This window comes from Triticum urartu, chromosome 2 (assembly GCF_003073215.2).
Source record: "Triticum urartu cultivar G1812 chromosome 2, Tu2.1, whole genome shotgun sequence".
Lineage (NCBI taxonomy): Eukaryota > Viridiplantae > Streptophyta > Magnoliopsida > Poales > Poaceae > Triticum > Triticum urartu.
Window position 1 is genome coordinate 656,994,473 of NC_053023.1, and position 18,753 is coordinate 657,013,225.

The window sequence follows — 18,753 nt, forward strand, 5'->3', positions numbered from 1 at the left end:
ATTTACGTGGCGACATGCAGTCTAAACCAAAACACAGCACGAAATGCTTCTTGTCTGCATGCATTGACCAAGTAATATACAGTACACGCTGAAGCGCGTACGATCTCGATCATGCTGCCTATAGTAGCACGAAGAGATAGAAGCATCAATACACAAAAGATCTATGCTGGTCCGGGTGATAGTTTTTCCATGTCGAACACGACGGTAGCTAGGGCCTCTTCCGTGCTCCCGGCGCATGGCCGCCGGCTCAAGGCGGGGAGTCCCGCTCTCTTCCTCCCTGCCGCTTCTGCGGTCGTGTCGTCGAGGTCGTCTTCCTCGCACCACCATGACCGACGACGTAACCCTCCTCGCCGCCGCAGGCTCGCGCGCGCCGCCGAGCACGTCCCAGGGCTTGATGGTTTCAGCTCCAGCGAAGCGCGCCGCCTCCGACTCTTCTCCGGTTGTCATCGTCCTCCTCCCCGGGCTCGGGCAGCTTCTTCCTCTTTCGGTAAGGATTGAGCCCTGGCTGCTTGCTTGATTCTTTTTAGATGCATATATGGTGATGACTGATGTGTGAGTGCAACTGTCCTTGTTGCACGAGAACTTACCATTGATCATAGGAAGAAGAGTTCCACGTGTGTGATTGGGGAAGGGGCCTTGTGTGGACAAAAGACCAATGGTTTTGCTAGGCCTTGGTCGAGAAACCTCAATTGGTTCAGAAAATGATATTCCCTTTGGTTCATATTAATTGACGCTGGTTTAATATGGATTAGAGGAAGTCTAGGTTTGTTTCACCAGAAGGTGGAACTTGCACTTTTCTGAAGAAAAAAATGCAACTAAACGGTGGTTGCGCATTTCTAAATTGATTTTTTCTTTTGCGGGGCACATTTCTGAATTTATTGAGACTTAAGAAAATCTCAGCCGGTTGACACCTAGACAAACCCGAAGGTTAAATGCATATATTTATTTACAAGAGAGGGAGGTGTAGATCATGGGTTGATTTTGGTAAATGACGAGGTCTACTTTGCAAATAAGCTCCATGTATTTATTTATTTTTTGAAACTAGCTCCATGTATTTCTATGCAACGACTCAAATGCTACAAGTATGACCAGAGTACTCCATGGAATGGAACACTTGTTACAATCTTTTTTTCCGGGTAAAAGGGAAGTTTTATTCCATAGTAATAGATTTACAGTCCGCTAAAACAAGATCACTAATAAAAGATGGAGGACGATGCACTCGGTACTATGTTCCGTCCGGGCATAATTAGCAAGATAGTGAGAAACCATATTCTGCAATCGAGCTATGTTCTCCGGAATAAACTCCCGCTCTTCCATCAAAGCTTTAATTTCCTTCATCAAATTACCATAGGCAGATCTGGCAAGTGAATCCTCACGTAACGCTGATAGAGCACCAACTAATTTCGGTTCCACGACAACCGGGAGGGTAGACCACTGAAGTGCAAGTGGCATACCCTTCAATATTTCTTGTAGCTCAGCTTTGACGGCGTCGTTGCAGAAGAATAGGTCATGGCAAGATGCGAAAGTGAGTAGTATAATTTTGTTTCACCACAAGGTGGAACTTGCACTTTTCTAGAAAAATGCAACTAATCTTAAGTTGCGCATTTCTGACTTGATTTTTCCTTTTACGAGGTATATTTCTGAATTTATTGAGACTTAAGGAAATCTCAGCCGGTTGACACCTAAACAAACCCGAAGGTTAAATGCATATATTTATTGACAAGAGAGTGAGGGGTAGATCACCAATTGATTTTGGTAAATGACGAGTGACGGTGTCCTGGACTAGGGGGTACTCACCACGTCGTCTCCCGACCAGGTGGATCGGGCCGAGGACCCCCATAACGGTTCTCTCATGGGCCACTTCAGATAGCCCATGCCGCATACGAGGGAAATTTCATAAGACTTGGTGCACAAGACGAGGACTCATCTAAATCCTAAGTCTCCGGTATATTATATAAACCGAGGCCAGACTAGTCGATAGATAAACTAAGATTCATTAGAACAATCTCGTGGTACACCCATATCAATATAATCAAAAGCAGGATGTAGGGTATTATCTCTTCAAGAGAATCTGAACCTGGGTAAAATCCTATATCTGTGTTACCATCGCTTCAAGACGGCTAGCTTAGGATCCCTACTACGAGATATGTTAGATATAAAACCGACAACGAGGTCTAATTTGCAAATAAGCTCCACGTATTTTATTTTATTTTTGAAACTAGCTCCATGTATTTCCAACGGTTCAAATACCACAAGTACTTGCAGAATGCTCGTGCTTTGTCATGGGCCTTTAATTTGTTTTTTTTATCGCACCTATAAATACAATGCATATTGTCTCCCGCTCACCCACTCTGTCTACCTGCACCCTCCATCTCTCTCCCTACCCTTCTCTCATCCTATATCTCTATATATAGCCCCCTCTCTCTCACACACACACACTCACTCCACTTCCCCCCCTCTTCTTCTCCCATGAAGCTTATTTTTTGCTCAGTGTTAACATTTGCTGGCTACAGAATATTGTAGAAACTTAGACATTAACAGGAAATCTTAACCTTTACACGGGGTAAGACAACTTTTTGAACTTCATCCTGGCTCATTTACTCAACCACTATAGAGCACACAGACTAATGGTTATACTATGTACAACAACAAGAAATGACGTCACATGGTAAAGCTTTTAATCTACTGTTGGACTTCACATGGGCACCATGACATTCTGATACTTATTCTTGCCTATGTTATAATTTGTTAAGAAAACAAGTCAAATTAACACTAAGATTTCTCACATCCATACATATCCAAATGTTTTTGTGCATCCACACTCTACCAGCATAACGAAAGATGAGCAACTCTAGTTGAGAGTTTGAAACTTTTGGTTGGTGAGGGCCAGAAGGATTCACCCCTCCTCTCCTCCCTTCTCTTCCACCACCTCTCCTCTTGAGAGTCGTCAAGGGCTTCCCAAATAAGCTTGGTTAATTTCTTGACCGAGTGAAGAGCGCTCCCTAAGGGCTCTCTCTCCGCCTTCATGGTGGTGGGGAAGAGGGTGGCAGTTTGGTGCTTTCTACTTTTCTGGCCAAGAAACTCCAAGGGATGGATGCTGCGTGGAGTTCATCGCTCGATTGTTTCCCACTATTTTGACCTCCGCTGCCGGAACAGAAGATCAGATAAGGAGATGGTTCCGACGAGCACTTCTACAACTTCCATGGAGAGACCCTTCTTCCTTTTCCCAGAGATGGCAAGGATCATGCCGGAGATGGTGGCAGACGCAGCTCTGGCAAGGTCTGGCTGCAGCAGGACCGGATTGCTTTTTTTAAAATAAAAAATTTAGGGTCTTGTTTGCAATTAGGAGGGACATGTTTATAATCTTACTTTCTAAGCAGCTTCGGGGGCCTTCTGGTCCCCTCCCCGTGTTAAAAAAACATAGTTGAGTGTTTGCGTGTATTCAAATGTAAGTCATATCAGTGCACAAACAGATTACCTCCAAACAGAAGTCTGGATTTGGACAACACTAAAAGATATATTAGTGGGTACATCACCACGTAGATGACAATATCACATATCCTCTGTGATCACAGTAAAGCTACAACAGACATGGTTGAAAATTAAGCTTCCAACTTTATTTAACCACAATGGATACAACTAATAACAATTTTAAGAAATATTATCAAAATCACTGCATCATGGAAGCACGGATGAAACATGGGATAAAATAGCACTGGAAGACATGTACTCAAGAATTTCTTAAAGCTTGATCATTGCGTAGTGAAAAATAGCTAACCTTGCCTAGACCGGCAAAAGAGTCAAAGAATATGGGTTCTTTTAAAAAAATACACACTAGTTGAAAGTTTAGCTCTTGCAATGTATTTATTAAAGAAAGATCAGCGTGTGTTTTCACGCTGAGTTTCGAGCCAGTCCACATGCTCTTCGTTCACTCTCCTCCGTAGACCTCGGTAGCGTTGTCGTCGCCTCCGAAACCCTCATCGCAGCCGCCGCCGCCAACCCCCCCCCCCCCCCCCCCCCCCCTCGCCGCCGGTGGCTTATGTCGCCGGGCAAAGCCTGCCTGCGGCCAGCAGTGGCGGGATCTTCCTCTCGCGGCCTTGGTAATGGACGTGCGGCCTCCGTGGCGGTGGCCGGTGCAGCGGTCACGGCGCCTCTGATCGACAACCACTCCTGGAGCTGCTCGTCTTGCCGGCGCATGGGAGCGGAGGACCTGGTGATGGGATCTCATGGCGGCCGTGATCCGTCGGCCGGCCGCCAGATCTGGATCGACCTGCGCTAGCTTCATTTCCTTCACCTTATCCCGCTCGATCTGGGCTTCGGTGTGGCCTTGCTCGCCGGATCCGGGTGGTGGGCAGTGACTGGATGGTGGGGCTCTTGGGATCGGGGGAGACCCTTGGCCGGTGACGGCGGCCACAACGATGACGACGCCGCGGCGCCGATCCACTCCTTGGAGTCTTCGTTGAGATCCCAGCAGGGATGGCGGCGGCCCGTGCACGAGAGATGGAGGTCTTCGATCAGATCTGGGTGAAAACCTGCTTTTGGCTATGGCCAAGGCCGGCGACGGCGACGCTGTCTGCGTCGTTTCCTTTCTGAAGGCATCGCCGTGGAGAAGTTCAAGGCCACTCTCTACTATCTCCGGGGGAAACCCTAAATCAGTAGATCGGATGACGACGGCTCTATGGTGTCGTTTCCCCCTTGGGGGCATCATTCTTGGAGATGCACACGGGCTCGTGGGACCGGAGGACGGCGTCTTTGGTGGAGCGGTGCTTCATCTTCCACATTGATGGTGGCGGTTCTCGACGGTGTGGCGCTGTGGAGACTCGGTGTCTGATGCGCGGAGATGGACTCGCGCAGGAGGAGGAAGCTGTCTGGCGTCATGGTGGCGTTGATGGCAGAGAGGCCTGGCAAGGTTGGTGCATCAACTATGCTCTGAAGATGGACCGAGGGATGATGGAGGTGACGGCCCTTGCAGCGTGCGGTGCTCACTGAGAGTGTGCCAGACCGGTGTGGGACCCAATCCAGGTAGTGGCTTGGATGGGACACCCGGCTTTAGATATTAGGCTTTGGTGTGATGTCTGTTTGGTATTAGGCGCGGACATTCGGCACGCCTTCATCAAGGGGATAGGAGTAGCAACGGTGTTGCCAAGATGGTGGTTTTAGGCTTATTGATGTATCACCTTGTATGGTTTCTGTGAATAATTAATAATATAGCTGCATGCATCGTCCAGATGCAGAGGCCGGGGGTACATCCTCCTTTTCTAAAAAAAAATTTGATATGTGAAGTACACATCTCCTATGTAGAAACAGAAAATGCCGAGAGGGGATCTGCCGGAGAAAATACAAGCCTGCAAAACATGGTATGTAGTATGTCCATCACTACCGATCCTTGTTTCAGGAAGATGTTTGAGGGTCTTGTCACATGATTCTTGTTTCAACTAAATCAGGAGCGGAAGGCTAGAATAAGGAAGCAGCTCCTGGAACCTGAGTTGTTGCCATCTTCCTACGACACCGCGTGGGTGGCTATGGTGCCCTTGCCGGGCTCTCCTCAAGTTCCATGCTTCCCACAGTGTGTCGAGTGGATCCTACAAACCCAGCAAAGCAATGGATCTTGGGGTCTCATCCAAATGGACTCCTCCATCAACAAGGATGTCCTCTCATCCACATTGGCTTGTGTGCTGGCACTTAAGAGGTGGAATGTTGGCAGGGAGCATATCAAGAGAGGTATGAAGCAAAGATGAACTAACATTTTTGTTTGTCTTGTGTTTTTTATTTTTACCAGACCAATGGCCTTGATGCGATGAAAATGGTACTGACAGGACTACGTTTCATTGGAAGAAATTTATCCACTGCTACAGATGAACAGAGTGTTGCTCCTATAGGCTTCAATATCACATTTTCGGGTATGCTTAGCCTTGGGATTGAGATGGGATTGGAATTTCCCGTTGGACAAACTGATGTTGGTAGGATTCTTCACCTCCGGGAGGTGGAACTGAAAAGGTTTGACAAATCTAGCATGAAAATTGTGGTGTGTTTCCTTTCTGATCCTGTTTACACTTCAGGGATAGCTGATTTCTAAAAGTTAGGTTGCTGGGAGTAGTTACATCATACATGATGGAAAATACAGATTGCTTTATTTACTTATCTTTCTGCTTGTAGAAGTTAAAAAAAATTGGAAGTACTTTTATGTTTTGAAAGATTTCTAAGAACCATTACTTGAAGCGAAAGGGGGACACATGTCATTCATATGTCTTTTCCTTGCTGAAATTGGCAGTCAGAAGTTGAGCATGACATGTATTACTGTGAGTAATATTTTCAAAATCCTTATATTATACATGAACTTAATGCAGACTTATTGGGGATAAATCTGATGGGAGGAAAGCATATATGGCTTATGTTGCTGAAGGGCAAGGAAACTTGTTGGACTGGAATCAAGTTATGAAGTTCCAAAGGAAGAATAGATCGTTGTTCAACTCCCCTTCGACAACTGCTGCTGCATTAATCCACAATTTTGATGACAAAGCCCTGCAGTATGTAAAATTACTTGTCAGCAAATTTGGTAGTTCAGGTGTGTCTATGTGCCTTTCTTTGTCAGGAATTTGTAAGGGCTTATATTGTGGCTAGTTACCTAACGAAATAGACTTTTGCAGTACCAACAGTTTATCCAACAAATATATATCATCAGCTTTCAATGGTAGATTCTCTTGAAAAAATCGGGATATCTCATTATTTTTCTACTGAGATAAAGAGCATCCTGGACGTGGCATACAGGTAAGGATCATGAATAAAGTTTTAATATTTATCATTCATAGCTTGTGAACTTCATTGCATCCACATCGCAGTTTCTGGTTACAGAGAGACGAGGAAATCATGTTAGATGTAGCAGCATGTGCAATGGCATTTCGTCTTTTGCGGATGAATGGATATGATGTTTCCTCAGGTACTTCCTTGGGCAGTAATTTCCCGTCGTACTAATTTTATACTTGTCTTTTTTGTATATCTAATTAACTACCTAATTTCAAAATAACGCAGATGATCTGTATCATGTTGATGAAACCACTTTCCATAACTCACTTCAGGGATATTTAAATGATACAAAATCAATATTGGAATTATACAAGGCTTCGGAGGTCAGTGTGTCAGAAAATGAATGCATCTTAGATAACATAGGCGACTGGTCAGCCAGTTTATTGACAGAAAAGTTGTTCTCCGACTGGGTGCAAACAACGCCACTCTTTCAAGAGGTGCTTAAATGGAATTTAAATCTCAGAAAGTGAATTGGTCCTAGCTTTTCTTGGCTGTTAAGTTACCTTTTTGTTTTTTGTAATTTCAGGTGGAGTATGCTCTTAAATTTCCCTTTTATGCCACAATGGAACGTCTAGACCATAAGAGGAACATTGAACACTTTAATATTTATGGTTCTCATATGCTAAAGACAGAACAGTTGTAAGAGTATCAATTCCCAAAAATAATAGTCCGTGAATCATATATTATATAAATAAAGATGTTACACCAATGCTAGACATTTTGCTGAAACAGGCCATGTTGCGTCAACCAAGATTTTCTGGCTTTGGCTATTCAAGATTTCGATTTTTCTCAATCTATTTACCAGTATGAACTCCTGCATCTTGAAAGGTAATCTAACATTTATGATCTCTTGCCTTATTAACTTCCTTTCTTAGAAAACTTACAAATTTTGTGGCAACAGTTGGGCGAAAGAAAACCGGCTGGACCAGCCACAGTTTGCACGTCAGAAGCTGTCATATTGTTATCTCGCTGCTGCTGCTACCATATTCCCTCCTGAACTGTCTGATGCTCGCATGTCATGGTCAAAAAATGGAGTGCTCACAACTGTTGTTGATGATTTCTTCGATGTTGGAGGATCACAAGAAGAACATGAAAACCTCATAGCATTAGTTGAGAAGTAACCACCTTGGTTCTTCATTTTGTAAGTAGAGTTGGTGTCTCGCGCATTGCTAACAAGTTATGATCCCTGATTTGCTAATGTTTGTCTTAGGTGGGATGAGCACTCCAAAGATGAGTTCTACTCTGAGCAAGTGAAAATATTGTTTTGTGCTATCTATACGACAGTGAATCAACTTGCAGCAGTGGCTTCTGCAGTACAAAGCCGTGATGTGCAAAAGCACCTGATAGAATTAGTGAGTTTCATTGTGTTCGCCTGATTCTCAAATTTTTTGTGTTCAGTGTTGACGTGTTGAATCTATCTGCAGTGGCTTCAGCTGTTGAGGTCTATGATGTCTGAGGCAGAATGGCGGATGAGGCAATATGTGCCAACAATTGAGCAATACATGTCAAATGCAGTTGTTTCATTCACACTGGGGCCCACTGTGCTCACATCATTGTATTTTATCGGGGAAAAGATCTCGGACTGCGTAGTCAATGATCAAGAATACAAAGAGTTATTTAGGCTAATGAGCACTTGTGGTCGTCTTCTCAATGATATCCAAGGCCTTGAGGTATTTGGGCCCCCTTTTATGCTAAACTTCCTGTCGACGCACATCACATTCGCAGTATGTCATAAACATATGTGCTTCAGTTATATGCTTCACATACCACAACAGGCAAATTCCTTTCATCTTAATATAAACAAGTATCGTGATGGTTGCCCGAACAAACAGTAAACAGATATGTGGTGAGATAGAGACACCATCGCAGTCCTCGAGGACTACAAATTCTAACAAAAATCAAGATTTACAGTCCTTCATGATCATGTCAATAATTTATTCTTGTAAAACACACACCTAAATGCTTGTATGATATTTTTAAGAGTTTAAAACCATGGTAGAAGACGTGCTGATGCTTGCTCCCAGAAGCTAGAATTGAACTAATAGTTGTGTATCCTATAGTTATATAATGATGATAATATAGAGAGTACTCCCTCCGTACCACAATACTTGTCGCTGGGGGAACCTATACTGGTTTCTCCCAACGACGGGTATTTTGGTACAAAGGGAGTAGTAATTACTCATCACTATTGCCATGTAGTTTAGACCTGTAAGCTGTAATTGGTTCATGATGATGCAGAGGCCAGGGTCTTTCCCCTTTTCGAAAAAAAGCTGTAATTTGGTTGCTCTGACAGTTTTTTGATCTATTTGTAACAGAGGGAGAGCATGGAGGGAAACCTGGATTATGTCTCACTACTTGTTCACCACAGTGGTGGTTCTATGTCAATTGAAACGGCTAAAGAAACGATACGGAAGTCCATAGCGTCATGTAGAAAAGACTTGCTAAAGCTGGTTCTTAGGGAAGACACTGCTGTTCCTAGGCCGTGCAAGGAGCTGTTCTGGAAGATGTGCAAGACAGTTCACTTGTTCTACTCCCAGACCGATGGATTTAGCTCGCCGAGCGAAATGGTGAGTGCGGTGAATGCAGTTATCAGCGAGCCACTGAAACCCCAGATCAGGAACCCATCGCCGGCCATGCAATCAGAAAAATTAAGGATTTCCAATCAGGTGCTCTCTTGAAAACAGAAAAAAGAGCTGATGGGACGGATACAGCCGGCAGTAGACATACACTCCGTGTATGTGGCGTAAGCAGGAACAAATACTACTAGTGCTACTTATTTGATTTTTGACGGCGTTGATGTGAATTAAGCTTCGTATCTGCTGTAAGGCGCGTGTGTAAAACCTTACCCTGTCAACTCTGCTGCATCGTGTTCTTGGCTGTTTGTAATTTGTCAGTGCTCCGGTAGCTAGCTAAAGTGCATTTCCTGCATTTTGTCCTGTCAATATGGAGCTGTTTCACTGGGTTCTTGTGTCTATATATATCCTTCTCAATCTTAGTTATCACGTAGTACTATCTTGTAAAGAAATATAAGAGCGTTTAGATGACTACTTCGGTGATCTAAACGGTCTTATATTTCTTTACGGAGGGAGTACTATGTTTGTCTGGAGATGCTTAGTTGGATCAAGTGTGGAACAAAGAGTCGAGCTCGTGCGTGATCGGACAGAATCCAACTTTCCTAGTGCTACTAACTGGGTTAGCGTGAACACCAAGTTAGGCATATATCATTGGCTTAAACTAAACTAATTTGGTCAAGAAGGTTTAAAGTTACAAGAGGGGCACGCACGATTAAGCATCTTCCTGCCCAAGAAGCTACTAGTATAATGCACATGTCAAGGAATCGCCTTTACACGGTATCAGCAGTCTTGCCAGAATCAAAATCACACTAATCTCAGCTACTCCTTACTAAGCCTGCGGTGCTGCGTGGCCTCGAAACAAATGGAACAGAAAATTGGCTCATCGATCTGCAGCCTCATACAAGGTTGAACGCGCAACTGTCGTAGCCTGCAGAGATCATGACGGACAGAAACCCATGGTAAGAAATCAAGATCGATCATGAGGATTTATGCATGGCAGTGGCATGGCATAGCATGGATGGGTGGATGGAGCTTTCGGTCAGTCGAGGTTTGAGGACTTACTTGGGTCGCTGGTGACGATGGTGGCGGTGCCGCCGAAGTCGCAGGTGCCGCCGTTGGCCCGGGTCATCTGCCAGTAGCTGTTGAAGGCGTAGGAGGCGTGGGCCAGCACGGTGTCCGGCTGGGAGCAGGCGCCGGACGGCTGGATGGACCGGCACTCGGCGCCGGAGCCGCACGCGTAGTCCATGGCCTCCTGGAGGATCGGGTCCGGCACTGTCGGCTTCGCCACGCACCACAGCGCCTGCCCGGACCCCGGCGCCATCGGAGGGGCCAGCGGCGGCGGGTAGATGATCGGCGGCATGAACCCGCCGCCTCCTCCCCCTCCTTCTCCTAGACCGCCTCCTCCTCCTCCTACGCCTCCGCCTCCTCCTCCTCCTCCTCCACCACCACCACCTCCTCCTACGCCTCCGCCTCCTCCCTCTCCTCCACCACCGCCCCCTCCTCCTACGCCTCCTCCCTGTCCTCCGCCGCCCGAGCCTGGGCCGAATTCGTCGGGCGGGCTCGGCACAACGACGATCGGGCTGGGCGGCGCCGTCCCAGGCGGGCTCGGGGCGAACTGCGGCGGGTTGATGGGCGTGGGCGTGGACGCCGGCGTGCCCAGCCCCGGACTGGAGCCCGGGGTGGCGCCACCGCCGTCGGCCGGCGGGCTGGGCTCGAAGGAGGGCGGGACGGGGGTGATGGGCGGCAGCTGGTCCGGCACGGACGGGGTGGTGGAGGAGGGCGCCGTGGAGGTGAAGGGGGGCGTGGACGACGACGAGGGGGGAGCGTCAGGAGGGTTGACGCAGAACGGGGCATCGACGGCGGCGAGACTCGCGCTCGCGGCGTCGCTGCCAGCGCTGGCATCGAGCGACGAGGGAGGGGGCGGCGGCTGCGTCGGCTCCACCGCCCTGGCGAAGTTGAGCTTGAAGAGCACGTTCATCAGCGAGTTCCTCTTGCTCTGCCTCAGAGCTCTCGCCTCTGCTCCACCAACACAAAGACTCCAATTAGTCAGCACAATGCAGGTTAACAGACAGGTTAGCGAGAGCTGGTCACTGAGATCCGACACTGTGTTCACTCCAGTGACACCACTCAAACGCAGAAGGGAAGAAACGAATAAGGATTTTTTTTAAAAGACGCCGTTACAGTATCTTGGTTCACTGGATGGGCTGGGAGCAGTGAGCTTACCGCAGTGCGAGGTGGTACAGAGCATGAGGAGCAGGAAGAAGAAGCTGCTGATTCTGCAGTTGCGCGCCATGGTCACCACTCACCACGGTCGGTTGCTTGCTCTGCCCTCTACTGACACCGGTAGCCACTACTACTGTCTACTGCACCACTCGAGGAGGAGCAGGCGCTTGTTATATTATAGCTGAAGAAGAGGAAGCGTGGATCGGAGGTGGAAGCGGCCATCGGTAAGAGGAGAAGAAAGCAGTGGAAAAGCCGGCGGCAGAAAGAGGGAAAAGGGCAGATCGATGATCCATGTAGTAGATGTAAGTGAGGTGTAGTGGCGTGGCGACGATGATCCTGCCTGCTGTTGAGCCAACTCTTTTCGCTTTCTCCAGGAAGCGTCCCGGTCACTTGCATCGTAGTACTAGTGTGCTTCAACTGCCTTTCTTGCCGCTCAGTTTTGGTATCTGTGCTTCGCTTGCCACCGGGGCAAACGACCAAAGGCCAACTGAGCTGATGCCACCGCAAGACACAAGGTTGTCTGCCCTTTCTCCGCTTGCTCAAGGAAAGGAAAGGAAAGCGCGCAGTGTTTCTCATCGTCAGCGACCATGGACAGAGCAGAGGTATCTACATGACTTCAGGTGTTACAAGAAACTATACAACGCTGCTCTCTTTCACGTCCTACTCTCTACTTTGCTTCTGATCAGTGGATGTGATCATCTTTCCTAGTGCGATATCTGATCATCTTGCACACCTTTACGTGCGGTATCAATGCACCGAACAACTGGCTGATACCATCTATATTTGCCTTGTTGTTTTCACTACAGCGGGCCAACTGACAATGCACAACAACCCCGGAATTTATATATCAGTACCAAAGCAACATCAAGTTGCAAAATCGATATACATATGTTGCACTAAGTTGGTTCACCTCCATAACAGGTGCATACTCAAGACCGTACCATATAGCATCACGTTACAGTTCATGCCGCAAACATCAGAACTGCCACAAGTTTACTCAGCCAACTACACATGAGCCAGGTTCTACTACCTTCACAGTTCACATTCACACAATGTAACCCGATTACATTTTATAAACTTGCTTGCGTCTCGCAAAACTCGTTCCCCACTTCATACCAGCATTTACCAAATGATGACTATGTCCTCGGAAACAACAAGACTGCAAAATTCATGCCTTGTGCGTGCCATTTCTCGGCCTGGAAGGCGTGGTGAGAGGGGGTGCTAGACAAAACCCACCTCAGAAATCGTAGTCCTTCAGACCCCTCTGGGAATCTGCCATCTCTATTTCCATCAAGCACTCCTCCTGGCTGAGCGGAGGAAGCCCATTCTTGTGGCGTGTGTAGTTGTGCTTGTGCCACCCGGACTTGCAGTGGTCTCTGTACAGCTTGTCCTCCATGAATATGTCGCATTCTTTGCATCTTTTCTGCGGCTTGCCTGGTGCCTGGCCCTGGCTTTCCACTTCACTTGAAAGGCTCTGTTTCTGCATGGTCTCACTTAGCTGAGCAACAGCACCAGACTCCTTCGCAGGCACGGGCTGTGCCTTCTCCACATTGTCCTCGACATTGTCATATTGGTCTGTAGAAGAGCCACCTTCTTTGTGTGCCGACACGGAGAGTACTTCCACCCTCCCTTGCACGTCCTTCAGTTTCTCTTCACACGAGTGCAGAACAGATGGTTCAATCTCACATACCTGCAATATGTCATTCAGAGTTAAGTATAGTACACCAACTAATAGGGTGAAACATTACATGAAGATATCATGAATTTGGACAATAATTGCATCAGTGTCTAAGTAGACTTGAATGTTGACATCATTGCAACAGCACGGTAAAAAAGGAGACAGCGTGCAAGCTTCTCAGTAATACAGTCGAACTCTCACTAAGTAGCATAAACCATTCACCAGCTGTATAGCATTTTTGGGGGAGACCAGACTGAATACATATCATCCTATAATAACTTAGGAACACAAGTTCTAGGGGTACTCACATGATAGAAAAATCATAATCAGGCAACACAGTAATGGCTAGGAAAAGATAATCTAAAAGACTTACAATGGAAGACTGATTGGCAGATTCATCCTTTGAAAGAACAATTGCATTCCACCCATCAAGCTTCTCCATAAGGCCAGCAAGATTGGACTTAGGTGCAATGAACCGCACAGTCAATGGTGCACGCTTTATCGAGCAGTCAGGGTGCTCAATTAGCTTCTTAATAACTCTCAGTGCCTGAAATATCGATGAAAATACAAATGAAAAGAGGAAACGGGAGTAGATAACAAGTCTACACAGATGTAGCTGTAACAATATTACTCCCTCTGTTCACTTTTATAAGGCCTTGAAGACATTTCAGACAGGATGCAAATTAGCTCATTTTCAGTTGTCTGAAACGACTTATAAAAGTGAACGGAGGGTAGTATATTACTACCTCTGTCACATTGTCCAGAGTGCAAGTAATAATACCTAAGGTAAAAGCATAAACACAGGTACCATCAGTACTGTCACAGAGAATTCCTAATTCCTTCAGTATTTTTATCACATTGTGTATTGGCGTGACTCTACCGAAAAAGAGGTTAACTATGGCACACCCTGAATATGGGGCCAGAAATTGAAGAGGAGCAGGATCCGAAGCAGTGGCTGCTACAAGAATGGAATATTCCAAAGCATTCGCTTCTGAAAGAATTTGAACTAATGGTGCCACAGTCTAGCGTTTTTGTCCAAAGGCAACATAGACACAATACAGGGTAGCCCGAACAATGACCATCGGTTGAAAAGAAAAACGAAGACAGATTCGACAAAACTGATACACAATCACAGGTGCATAGCAAACAGAATAGCCTCAATAGTATGGAATATGAGTGACTATCTCCAGAATGATTATTCATATGCACGCACTTGCCACTGAAGTTTCTGTCCTGGCAAGGACTTGTACAAGACATCAATACTCAATTTCTTCCAATTGTACCAATGCAGATAATTAGATTGCTTACAGTAAGATATCATCACTTCAGCCAAACTATTCTAAGCTAGCATGGCAACTTCGCAATTCTCCGGTAATACAGGAATCAGAAGGTCAGCTATTTGTAATGTGTACAATAATTTGGCCTAAAGCAACATTTCTTTACAGAAAAGGCACTGCAGTTGATGAATGCAAATGACAGATGCTAAACAAATCGTAATCCTCCATTGGATTGAAAAGAAGAAAAAAACACACTAAGGGCAGTATATCCAGAGCAGAGGGCAGGCAGCTACCTGTTCCTTGGAGGTAATGTTTGGATCGACTGCAAAGTGTATGTCGTGCATGAGGCGCTCGATCATGTTCATGGTGTAGGGGCGCCGGGTCTGAGGATCGATAGTCTTCTCCATCACGATGGTGGCGATGTCCCTGAACTGCGCGGACAGCTGCGCCTCCCTCTCCTTGCCAGAAACCTGGAGCTCCCCTTTCTCCAAAATCTGACAGAGCACAACAGCAGCAGCAACAATCAGCAATTAGCAATCGAGCCGAGCCGGAAATCAGCACGAAATTAGCAGGACCCATCCAATCCACTCCACGGCGGGAGTCGGGGAAGGGGGGGAGGAGGACCTCGAGGCAGATTTCGACGAGGTCGTCGGTGCCGAAGATCCTGATGAGGTCCTTGGACTTGGCGAGGACGCCCTTGGAGACGTTGGAGTAGACGTTGTGGGACTGGAGCACCTCGTCGAGGTCCTTCTCGACGCGGTCGCGCCAGTTGACCACCTTGTTGGGGAAGCAGGCGATCTCGAACCGCTGGCCGCCCTTGCGCAGCCGCACCACGGCCACGTTGGTCAGCCGCTTCTGCCCCACCGGCTGCACCAGCGTGCGGGACATCTCCGGCGACCGGTCGGCGAGGCGAGGCGCGGCGCGCTCCGGGGGGCTGAGGCCTCGATTTTTCTCGGGGAGGAAGCAAAACCCTAGACGGAAAGGGGGGGATTGGAAGAAGCTGGAGGCGGCGAGGGCGTTGGGTGGAGGAAGGGGGAGAAAGAGGGGACGGAAAGCAGGAGGAAACGGGCGGCGCAAGAAAGCTGGTCACGGCCTGTTCGCGAACCAACCCGAAGAAGCGAGAGACAGAAAGCCGTTGGTCGGCTGGCGTCGGCCTGGCAGCCCATTAGGCATGGATGCGGCCCGGTGGTAGTGAGGCAACAAAGCTGGCCTTTCAGCCTGGAGCAGCGCAAGAGCTGGCATTTCCTATTTGGCGCTTAGGCATCCTACAATGCAAGGTGTTTAGGGGAGGTGTTTAGAGAAACAAACTAATGTTTTTTATGCATCGGTGCTTATCTCCTATATCTAAATAGTTTGCCTTTGCTAGCTTATTTCTCTCAACATGCAAATATGCCACCTTATCATTTAACATGCATTAAGAAATGTCGACCCCAACATGCAATCCTGCATAATAAAAAACCACCTTAACATGCAAACATGCATGAAAATTTACATTCTATTATGATGTTTACATTATATATTAATCAAACAGCATAAAACATATTTATTTTAGACTTTAGTTATCATATTATTACTCTAATTATTCGTGTTCCACACAATCAATTCAAACTGAATATACTGCCAAACATTCCCGCAACAACGTGTGGGATATCATCTAGTTTGTAAAGAGTAGACGCTTAATTAAGTGTCGCTCTTGTAAAAATAGGCATTGGTGCTCCAGAAAAATTTGGTTTATTTTTCTAAACACCTCTCTAAGCACCTAGCATTGTATAAGGCCTTATGAGACCACTCACAGGCATTTTGGGTAACTAGCGACCACGCACGACCCATCGGTAGGTCAACTATGAGCCGCCCAATCACGCCACTCTCATCACCTGTTTTGGGCACCTTCTAGAAGGTTTCCTCGGGGGGATTTTTGGGCTAGTCCTTTGGATTTTATTTCTCTTCAGTTTTTGTCCGGTTTCTAATGGTTTTGTTTTTCTTCTTCTTTCCTTTTTTCATGAATTTTTTCAGTTTCACGTGCATTTTTTGAACTTGTGCACATTTTTATAATTTATGAACAAATTTTAACACTTTTTGTCAATTTTGTCAATTTTTTCAAATCCCATGAACATTTGATTAATGCATGAATTTTTTTGAATTAGTGAACTTTTTCGAAATCATGAACTTTTTAAAAAAATGTGGGAATATTTCTATTAAATCCTTGATCTCTTGTTTTGCAAAATAGTTGTGTAAAAGTCAACGATCACCGGTCATTGTCATCGGATAAAGTAGTCAGTGGTCGACAACGTCGACCAACCACTCAACCGCTCGCGTAAGATCCGGTTTGTTGGGCTGGACCACGCATCCGCTCGCATGAGCATCGATTAGGTTACCTGGCGTAGCAAGCGTTGATTAGGAGGTCTTGCGAGAGCTATATATTGCTCGTAGTGATTCCTATTACGCCTCAAGGATTTTTGTATCGCAGTGTCATTGAAAAGCAACTAGTTAACGAGCGCTCCTCCAGAAGTCTCGCAACGATCAACACCACTTGACGCGCTCTCAGTCATTCACCACGTGTCGCGCTCTAAACGCTCCTTTCGAATTTTGTTATTTATATTTTTCCGCACGCGTTTTCGGCTTTTTAAATGGTTTTTTTTGGTTTTTTGACGTTTTGGTTTTTCCCCGGTCTACCTTAGCTTTTCGATAAAAAAATTAAAAAAAAATTTGCGCGAAAAAAATGCGTTTTCTTTTTTTCCTTTCGCAAAAGTCACAGTTTTTTCCCGCGAAAGTCACGGCCATGCCTTTCGGAAACGAAAAAAAACGTGTTTTTTGTTTTTTTTTTCGCGAGAGTCACGGTTTTGTTTTCGCGAAAGGCACGGTTGTGCTTTCGCGAGAGTCACAGCCGTGCCCCTCGAAAAAGGAAAAACAAAACGTGTTTTCTGTTTTTTTTTCTTTCGCGAGAGTCATGGTTTTGCTTCCGCGAGAGGCACGGTTGTGCTTTCGCGAGAGTCACGGCCGTGCCTCTCAGAAAGGGAAAAAAGATACGCGTTTTCTCTTTTTTTTCTTTCGCGAGAATCACGGTTTTGGTTCTACGAGAGGCATGGTTGTGCTTTCGCGAGAGTCACGGCCATGCCTCTCGGAAACGGAAAAATAAATGTGTTTTCTGTTTTTTTCCTTTCACGAGAGTCATGGTTTTGGTTCCACGAGAGGCACGGACTGCCTCTTTCGGAAAAGGAAAAAAACGTACTCCTAGTTCGGTCTTTTCACCCGGTTTTTTTTCGTGAAAAAAAAAGTTCGTCAAAACCAATCAACATGGGATCTAGTTTTGAAGATATCGACACGAGGAATCCAATGGTGAAAACGGTTCGAGATTTGGACTGTGACGCCCGGATAATTAGACAACAGTAATTCCTTGCTAATGATGCCACGTCACCTCTGTCACTAGAGTTAATCTCCGGTTAGTTCAAAACCGATTCAAATTCAAAATTAAATTAAAGGCAAACAACAAAAGTTTTCAAACTTTAAAACTAAAATGTTCAGGCGGTGCCAAATAATGCATGTGTAATTATGGCCGAGAAACCACACTTTCATAAAATGTTTAAGTACTCTAAAATGGATAAAACAATAGTTAAAACAAATAAATAAACGTCTTTTGAATTTTATAAAATATTAAACTATTTTGTTCAGGGGTAAAACTTTTTGAGACAGTAGTTGAAATGGTAACTCTATTTTAGGTGTGGGTTTTATTTTTGATAAACTATAAAGTATTAAAGGAATAGAAGCAAACAAAAAAGACAAAAGGGAAAACAAAACAAATAAAAAGAAAACCCCTAGGCCAACTGGGCCTCGGCCCAGCCAGTGGCCTGCTAGGCCGGCCCACTCCCTCCCCTGGCCTACAACCCCCAGGGGACATCGAAACTCTAACCCCCCCCCCCCACTTCTCCACGATCCCCTCTCCCTCGTGCCTCCTCTGCCCCCTCCCCCCCTTCCACGAACTGGATCAGGGGGTTCGAACCCCATGACTGTCGCTTGACTGCAACGCCACCCCGGTGAGCGCCGCAACGCGCCCGAGGACGGTCGCCTCCGCCTCGTAGCTCCTCCGGCGTCGCCGCACCGACCCCCTCCGCTGGATTCCCCCTCATCCCGATCTGGATCAGCACCCGAGCCGATCCCTGACGCCGCACCGCCGCCGTCGTCGCCCGTGGCCACGTTGGAG

General features: G+C 46.4%; 3 protein-coding genes across 3 annotated transcripts; 1 reads left to right on the forward strand and 2 right to left on the reverse strand.

The window, feature by feature from the left end:
• Positions 1-325: 325 nt before the first annotated feature.
• LOC125537707 (ent-kaur-16-ene synthase, chloroplastic-like) lies at positions 326-10,125 on the forward strand. Its single transcript, XM_048701032.1, has 14 exons — positions 326-487; positions 5,445-5,721; positions 5,817-5,997; positions 6,348-6,565; positions 6,648-6,768; positions 6,840-6,937; positions 7,030-7,241; positions 7,331-7,443; positions 7,537-7,632; positions 7,706-7,921; positions 8,015-8,156; positions 8,229-8,474; positions 9,120-9,403; positions 10,062-10,125. Exons 1-14 carry the CDS (start codon positions 326-328, stop codon positions 10,123-10,125), a joined length of 2,430 nt encoding a protein of 809 aa, XP_048556989.1.
• LOC125539496 (translation initiation factor IF-2) lies at positions 10,090-12,301 on the reverse strand. The gene is made up of 3 exons (XM_048702962.1): positions 11,601-12,301; positions 10,440-11,393; positions 10,090-10,305 (listed from the first exon to the last, which is right to left on the reverse strand). Exons 1-3 carry the CDS (start codon positions 11,668-11,670, stop codon positions 10,274-10,276), a joined length of 1,056 nt encoding a protein of 351 aa, XP_048558919.1. The 5' UTR covers positions 11,671-12,301; the 3' UTR covers positions 10,090-10,273.
• Positions 12,302-12,421: 120 nt separating this feature from the next.
• Positions 12,422-15,630, reverse strand: LOC125539495 (ribosome maturation protein SBDS). Its single transcript, XM_048702961.1, has 4 exons — positions 15,180-15,630; positions 14,849-15,049; positions 13,652-13,825; positions 12,422-13,290 (listed from the first exon to the last, which is right to left on the reverse strand). Exons 1-4 carry the CDS (start codon positions 15,441-15,443, stop codon positions 12,838-12,840), a joined length of 1,092 nt encoding a protein of 363 aa, XP_048558918.1. The 5' UTR covers positions 15,444-15,630; the 3' UTR covers positions 12,422-12,837.
• Between the last annotated feature and the right edge of the window lie 3,123 nt (positions 15,631-18,753).

What these genes read in the sequence shown, in the direction of transcription:
- LOC125537707 (XM_048701032.1), top strand. Translation starts at nt 326, where the DNA reads ATGACCGACGACGTAACCCTCCTCGCCGCCGCAGGCTCGCGCGCGCCG. An exon ending in ATGCTAAAGACAGAACAGTT is followed by an intron (nt 7,444 to 7,536) that starts GTAAGAGTATCA and finishes TTGCTGAAACAG; the next exon opens with GCCATGTTGCGTCAACCAAG. An exon ending in ATGATATCCAAGGCCTTGAG is followed by an intron (nt 8,475 to 9,119) that starts GTATTTGGGCCC and finishes TATTTGTAACAG; the next exon opens with AGGGAGAGCATGGAGGGAAA.
- LOC125539496 (XM_048702962.1), bottom strand. Translation starts at nt 11,670, where the DNA reads ATGGCGCGCAACTGCAGAATCAGCAGCTTCTTCTTCCTGCTCCTCATG. An exon ending in CTGTACCACCTCGCACTGCG is followed by an intron (nt 11,394 to 11,600) that starts GTAAGCTCACTG and finishes TTGGTGGAGCAG; the next exon opens with AGGCGAGAGCTCTGAGGCAG. An exon ending in CATCGTCACCAGCGACCCAA is followed by an intron (nt 10,306 to 10,439) that starts GTAAGTCCTCAA and finishes TGATCTCTGCAG; the next exon opens with GCTACGACAGTTGCGCGTTC.
- LOC125539495 (XM_048702961.1), bottom strand. Translation starts at nt 15,443, where the DNA reads ATGTCCCGCACGCTGGTGCAGCCGGTGGGGCAGAAGCGGCTGACCAAC. An exon ending in TCGTCGAAATCTGCCTCGAG is followed by an intron (nt 15,050 to 15,179) that starts GTCCTCCTCCCC and finishes GTGCTCTGTCAG; the next exon opens with ATTTTGGAGAAAGGGGAGCT. An exon ending in ACATTACCTCCAAGGAACAG is followed by an intron (nt 13,826 to 14,848) that starts GTAGCTGCCTGC and finishes TCGATATTTCAG; the next exon opens with GCACTGAGAGTTATTAAGAA.